Source organism: Rhinopithecus bieti, unplaced genomic scaffold (genome assembly GCF_001698545.2).
Source record: "Rhinopithecus bieti isolate Rb0 unplaced genomic scaffold, ASM169854v2 scaffold_44695, whole genome shotgun sequence".
NCBI classification, from domain to species: Eukaryota; Metazoa; Chordata; class Mammalia; order Primates; family Cercopithecidae; genus Rhinopithecus; species Rhinopithecus bieti.
Genome location: NW_016818171.1, coordinates 779916 through 787407, shown reverse-complemented (window position 1 = coordinate 787407; position 7492 = coordinate 779916). Strand labels below are relative to the sequence as shown.

The window sequence follows — 7492 nt, the reverse complement described above, 5'->3', positions numbered from 1 at the left end:
GGGGAGCAGAAGCTGAGGACAAATTGGGACCTGGTGAGGAGCAGCCTGGGGAGGAGAGGTCAGATGGGTCTGTAGAAAAGGAAGATTCGAAAGACTCAGTGATGCTTGGGGTTGGGACTGAAGGGACAGGCGGGAGGCAAAGAAGGAGGATGTGGGATAAGTCACACTGGGAACAGAGACTAGGGAGGGACCGACGTGTAAAAGAATGCCTGGACGTCAGGCACCTCAGACCGTTTGCCCATTTTTCCACAAAATCATCCAGGTCTTGTAAAATGGAGAAATCAAAAGTGCCGTTTTCTGGCTATTTAGAACCACTATGGCCAACTTTCCGCCCTCCATTCCCCCATTACAGAGTTTGTATTGGGGCCAAGTGGTGTTGCAGAAGAAAATAAGATGCTTAGATTTTAGGTCAGGCAAGAGTTGAAGAGGTTTTAAGTGTTTAAGAACACAGGCTAAGGGAGAAGATGGGGGAATGGAGGGCAGAAATTTGCCCATAGTGAAGAAGGTAAGTTTAAAGAGAAAGGTAGAGACACAGAGAAGGCGGGTAGGGAGCAGCCCTGGGCTGCAATGTGGGTGAGAGCAGCCAAAGCAAGCATCCCCGCAATTGACTTGTCACCGAGGGAATTTGGGTGAATGACCAAGGTAGGCGTCCCTGCGGTGATCAGACACAATGGAATGTGGGTGAATAATCAATCAGGCATCCCTGCAGTGATTAAAAACCAAGGGAAGACTGTCTTCCCAAGTCCGTGCTCAGCGCCGGAGTTTTGGGTCCATGGATGAAATGTGTCTCATCCTTGCCAGGCTGGACATTGTCCCTCCAACCGAAACCCTGAGTTTCTGAGGCCAAGGCTCCTGTCTTTGCCTTCGTTCTGTTTCCACAGTGCCTAGAAGAGCTGATTTCTAGTGAATGGCTTATTTCGCTTTTTCCCCACAGTAACCTTCCTGATGCAAAATCCAGAGCCCTTGACAACATTGGCAGAGTTTTTGCCAGAGGTGGGAAATTCCAGCAAGCCATTGACACGTGAGTGACCAAGAATTGCCTCTTCCCCACCTCCATGATTAGAACTTCTCATCCTAACATGAAAATTTGTTTCCAGTGATAAGAATCCAGCCTGGGCAACATAGGAAGACTCCCTCTCTACAAAAAAAAAAAAAAAAAAAAAAAAAAAAAAAAATTAGCCAGGCATACTGTCCTGTGCCTGTTGTCCCAGCTACTTGGGAGGCTGAGGTGGGAGGATTACATGAGCCTGGGAGGTTGAGGCTGCAGTGAGACATGATCACACTACTGCACTCCAGCCTAGACCATATGTTACCGGTGGAAGGTATCCCAAGTTATTGGCGGTCAATCTGTACAGGTCTGCAGCAACCTCAATTCTTGCCTCCTCAGAAGAAAGAATTTGAATGAGGAGTGGAAGTTTATTAAAAAGCTAGGCCGGGGCTGGGCCCTGTGGCTCACGCCTGTAATCCCAGCACTTTGGGAGGCTGAGGTGGGCAGACCACGAGGTCAAGAGATCGAGACCATCCTGGTCAACATGGTGAAACCCCGTCTCTACTAAAAATACAAAGTTTAGCTGGGCGTGGTGGTGCGTGCCTGTGATCCCAGCTGCTCAGGAGGCTGAGGCAGGAGAATCACTTAAACCCGGGGAGGCAGAGGTTGCAGGGAGCCGAGATTGCACCATTGCACTCCAGCCTGGGTGACAGAGTGAGACTCCATCCAAAAAAAAAAAGGCCGGGCGCGGTGGCTCACGCCTGTAATCCCAGCACTTTGGGAGGCGGAGACGGGCAGATCACGAGGTCAGGAGATCGAGACCATCCTGGCTAACACATCACCGTGCCTGGCTAATTTTTGTAATTTTTTGTAGAGATGGGGTTTTGCCGTGTTGCCCAGGCTCGAACTCCTTGGCTTAAGCAGTCCATCCGCCTTGGCTTCCCAAAGTGCTAGGGTTACAGGAATGAGCCACCATACTTAGTAATATTCTTTTTTTTTTTTTGGAGACGGAGTCTCGCTCTGTTGCCCAGGCTGGAGTGCAGTGGCCAGATCTCAGCTCATCGCAAGCTCCGCCTCCTGGGTTTATGCCATTCTCCTGCCTCAGCCTCCCGAGTAGCTGGGACTACAGGCACCCGCCACCTCGCCCGGCTAGTTTTTTGTATTTTTTAGTAGAGACGGGGTTTCACCATGTTAGCCAGGATGGTCTCGATCTCCTGACCTCATGATCCGCCCGTCTCGGTCTCCCAAAGTGCTGGGATTACAGGCTTGAGCCACCGCGCCCGGCCGGTAATATTCTTAAACATTATTTGTGTTGTGTGTATGTGTGTGTGTGTTGAGATGGGGTCTTGCTCTGTCACCCAGTCTTGGAGTGAAGTGGCGTGGTCTTGGCTTACTGCAACCTCCACCTCCCAGGTTCAAGTTACTCTTCTGCCTCAGCCTCCTGAGTAGTTGGGGCTACAGGCGCCTGCCCCCATGCCTGGCTAATTTTTGTATTTTTAGTAGAGAGAGGGTTTTGCCATGTTGGCTAGGCTGGTTTCGATCTCCTGACCTCAGATGATCTGCCCACTTCAGCATCCCAAAGTGCTAGAGACATGAGCCACCACGCCAGCCTCAACTGTTGTATTAAATTCCACATTCCGCTGGGTGCGGTGGCTCAAGCCTGTAATCCCAGCACTTTGGGAGGCCGAGATGGGTGGATCACGAGGTCAGGAGATCGAGACCATCCTGGCTAACACGGTGAAACCCCGTCTCTACTAAAAAATACAAAAAACTAGCCGGGCGAGGTGGCGGGTGCCTGTAGTCCCAGCTACTTGGGAGGCTGAGGCAGGAGAATGGCATGAACCCGAGAGGAGGAGCTTGCAGTGAGCTGAGATCCAGCCACTGCATTCCAGCCTGGGTGACAGAGCAAGACTCCGTCTCAAAAATAAATAAATAAATAAAAAATAAATTCCACGTTCCATAGATGTTACCAAAATAGTCTCAGTAGTCTTAAAATATCATTATGCTTATGAACTCCACCCTTGTATCTAAAAGAACTGGTAGTTGGAGAACAAGTTTTATTCTGCCACCCAGCAGGAAGCCTTGGCATCCTGTGGCCTAGTGCATGGTTTTGGGGGATGAAGCTGACCCTTGTTCTTCATGTCCCCAGGTGGGAAGAAAAGATCCCTCTGGCAAAAACCACCCTGGAGAAGACCTGGCTGTTCCATGAGATTGGCCGCTGCTACTTGGAGCTGGACCAGGCCTGGCAGGCCCAGAATTACGGCGAGAAGTCCCAGCAGTGTGCCGAGGAGGAAGGGGACGTTGAGTGGCAACTGAATGCCAGTGTTCTGGTGGCCCAGGCACAAGGTATGGGCTCAGAGATGACCACCCTACCTTTCCCAGCCTTCAGGCCCAGCTCACACCAGGGCTAGGAGTCCTGTGGACTGAGTTTACCATCCCAGTGTTTTTCCTTCCCAGATTGTTCTGAGAGTGGGGATAAGCCACTCCATTTTGACCAGCACGTGGTGAGTGACTACATTAAGCAAAACTTGGTTAGAGCTTGGGGCACCTTGAGCCTACCTCTGCCCTTGAGGAGCGCAGCTGCAGACCCACACAGCCTGTCGTCTTTATAACAGAGCCCATGTATTGAGCCACTTTCCTTCTGCCTTGGTACTTTTTTTTGTTTTGTTTTGTTTTTGAGACAGAGTTTCGCTGCTGTTGCCCAGGATGGAGTGCAGTGGTGTGATCTCAGCTCACTGCAACCTCCGCCACCCAGGTTCAAGTGATTCTCCTGCCTCAGGCTCCCAAGTAGCTGGGATTACAGGCGTCTGTCACCACACCTGGCTAATATTTTGTGTTTTTAGTAGAGACAGGGTTTCACCATGTTGGCTAGGCTGGTCTCAAACTCTTGACCTCAGGTGATCCAACTGCCTCAGCCTCCCAAAGTGCTAGGATTACAGGCATGAGCCACCGTGCATGGCCCTGTTTTGTTTTTTGAGACGAAGTCTCGCTATGTTACCCAGGCTAGAGTGCAGTGGCACGATCTTGGCTCACTGCAACCTCGGCCTCCTGGGTTCAAGTAATTATCCTGCTTCAGCCTTCAGAGTAGCTGGGATTACAGGCACACACCACCACACCTGGCTAATTTTTGTATTTTTAGTAGAGATGGGGTTTCACCACATTGGTCAGGCTGTTCTCGAACTCCTGACATCAGGTGATCCATCCGCCTCAGCTTTCCAAAGTGCTGGGATTATAGGCATGAGCCACCACACCCAGCCAGCATTCTTGTATTGAATCATTATGATGTAGGCATTATCATCATCCTCATTTTAGAGATAGGGAAACTGAGGCACAGAGAGGTTCAGTAGACTCTCCAAGCCCCATGGGGGAACCGGTTTTTTTTTTTGTTTGTTTGTTTGTTTTGAGACGGAGTCTCGCTCTGCCACCCAGGCTGGAGTGCAGTGGCGCAATCTCGGCTCACTGCAAGCTCTGCCTCCCGGGTTCATGCCGTTCTCCTGCCTCTGCCTCCCGAGTAGCTGGGACTACAGGCGCCCGCCACTAGGCCCCTCTAATTTTTTTTTCGTATTTTTAGTAGATATGGGGTTTCACTGTGTTAGCCAGGATGGTCTCGATCTCCTGACCTCATGATCCACCCGCCCCAGCCTCCCAAAGTGCTGGGATTAGAGGCGTGAGCCACTGTGCCCGGACTTTTTTTTTTTTTGAGATGGAGACTCACTCTGTCACCCACGCTGGAGTGCAGTGGCGCAATCTTAGCTCACTACAACCTCTGCCTCCTGGCGTCAAGTGATTGTCCTGTCACATTGAGATAACTTTAAATTACATATTCAGTTAAAAATTAGGATGGGGCCAGGCGCAGTGGCTCACACATGTAATCCCAGCACTTTGGGAGGCCCGGCCTCAAGTCTGTAAATTTTCTAAAAATCATTGAACTTTATCCTTACTAGCCGGTGAACTTTATTTATGTATTTTTTTGAGAAGGAGTCTCACTCTGTCGCCCAGACTGGAGTGCAGTGTCACCATCTTGGCTCATTGCAACCTCCGCCTCCCAGGGTCTAGTGATTTTCCTGTCACATTGAGATAACTTTAAATTACATATTCAGTTACAAATTAGGCTGGGGCCAGGCGTGGTGGCTCACGCATGTAATCCCAGCACTTTGGGAGGCCGAGGCAGGTGGATCACTTGAGGTCAGGGGTTTGGTACCAGTCTGACCAACAAGATGAAACCTTGTCTCTACTAAAAATACAAAAATTATTATCCTTACTAGCCGGTGAACTTTATTTATGTATTTTTTTGAGAAGGAGTCTCACTCTGTCGCCCAGACTGGAGTGCAGTGTCACCATCTTGGCTCATTGCAACCTCCGCCTCCCAGGGTCTAGTGATTTTCCTGTCACATTGAGATAACTTTAAATTACATATTCAGTTACAAATTAGGCTGGGGCCAGGCGTGGTGGCTCACGCATGTAATCCCAGCACTTTGGGAGGCCGAGGCAGGTGGATCACTTGAGGTCAGGGGTTTGGTACCAGTCTGACCAACAAGATGAAACCTTGTCTCTACTAAAAATACAAAAATTAGCTGGGTGTGGTGGCACACACCTGTAGTCCCAGGTACTCAGGAGGCTGAGGCAGGAGAACTGCTTGAACCCGGGAGGCAGAGGTTGCAGTGAGCCCAGATTGTGCCACTGCACTCCAGTCTGGGTGAAAGAACGAGACTCTGTCTCAAAAAAAAAAAAAAAAAAAAAAAAAAAAAAAAAAAAAAAAAAAATCAGCCTGGGCACAGTGGCTCACACTTGTAATCCTGGCACTTTGGGAGGCCAAGGTGGGAGGATCGGTTGAGCCCAGGAGTTTGATACCAGCCTGGGCAACATAGGGAGATCTCATCTTTACAAAAAATAAAGCAACATAAAGAGACTGCATCTCTACAAAAAATAAAAAATTAGGGCCAGGCACAGTGGCCCATGCCTGTAATCCCAGCACTTTGGGAGGCCGAGGTGGGCAGATCACAAGGTCAGGAGTTCAAGACCAGCCTGGCCAACATAGTAAAACCCCGTCTCTACTAAAAATCCAAAAACTTAGCTGGGCATAATGGCACACGCCTGTAATCCCAGCTACTTGGGAGGCTGAGGCAGGAGAGTTGCTTGAACCTGGGAGGCGGAGGTTGCAGTGAGCTGAGATTGTGCCACTGTACTCCAGTCCAGGCGACTGTGAAAAAAAAAAAAAAAAAATTAGCTGAGTGTGGTGGCAGGCACCTGTGATCCCAAATATTTGGGAGGCTGAGGTGGAAGGATCGCCTGAGCCCAGGTTGAGACTGCAGTGAGCCATGATCATACCACTGCATTCCAGCCTGGGATACAGAGCGAGACCCTGACCCTCACTCAAAAAAAAAAACAGAAACAAAGAGAAAGAATGAAAGAATAGTCCTGAATGATTTACGCTCTTGAATAAGCATGTGACTCCTCTGCAGACCTTTAATGTCAGAGTCCCACTGGTCTTGGAAGGAATACTGTGACTCCACATATTTTCAGAATTACATTTAAATTTCCTTTCAAGTGTAATAGCCTTCGTTTTTTTTTTCTTTTTTGAGATAGAGTCTTGCTTTATCACCCAGATTTTAGTGCAGTGTCACATCCGTGCATTCATGGCTCACTGCAGCCTCAACCTCCCAGGCTCCAGTGATTCTGTCTCCTCAGTCTCCCAAGTCGCTGGGACCACAGGTGCATGTCACCATGCCTGGCAAATTTTTTTTTTTTTTTTTTTGTAGAAATGGGGTCTCCCTATGTTGCCCAGGCTGTTCTGGAACTCCTGAGCTCAAGCAGTGCTCCCACCTTGGCCTCCCAAAGTGCTGGGATTACAGGTGTGAGCCACTGTGTCTGGCCAAGTGTAATAGCCTTTTATTTAATTTTATTTATTTATTTGTGAGATAGAGTTTCACTCTTTCACCCAGGCTGGAATGCAGTGGTGCAATCTCAGCTCAGTGCAACCTCTGCCTTCCAATTTCAAGTGATTCTTCTGCCTCAGCCTCCCAAGTAGCTGGGATTACGTGCGTCCACCACTATGCCTGGCTAATTTTTGTATTTTTAGTAGAGATGGGCTTTCACCATGTTGGCCAGGCTGATCTCGATCTCCTGACCTTGTGATCTGCCTGTCTCAGCCTCCCAAATTGTTGGGATTACAGGCGTGAGACACCGTAACTGGCTGTAATGGCCTTTTAAAGTCTGACTTACGAGCACAAGGGCTTATTTTCCCCATGGGTCTCAAAGCAGTGCTTAGGAGGAGGATAGATCTTGGATATACTCAATTGTAAAAGAAAGCAGTGGTTTGTGAAGACCTTGGCTGGTAAGCACTTTCTCCTTTATGAAGCTCTTGGCCAGGCGGGGAGGTTCATGCCTGTAATCCCAGCACTTTGGGAGGCCAAGGTAGAGGATTGCTTGAGGCCAGGAGTTCGAGACCAGGCTGGGCAACATGGTGAGTCCCTGTCTCTATTAATTTAATTATATATATATATA

General features: G+C 49.1%; 1 protein-coding gene across 1 annotated transcript in view; it reads left to right on the top strand.

Annotated features, from left to right (window-relative positions):
• The window catches only part of ODAD4 (outer dynein arm docking complex subunit 4), a 40740-nt gene that overhangs the window by 20090 nt on the left and 13158 nt on the right, over positions 1 to 7492 (top strand). Inside the window, exons 8-10 of the mRNA XM_017856578.1 lie at positions 935 to 1021; positions 3138 to 3334; positions 3446 to 3496. Of these exons, the coding sequence (XP_017712067.1) occupies positions 935 to 1021; positions 3138 to 3334; positions 3446 to 3496 (335 nt within the window). The remainder of the gene's footprint in view (positions 1 to 934; positions 1022 to 3137; positions 3335 to 3445; positions 3497 to 7492) is intronic.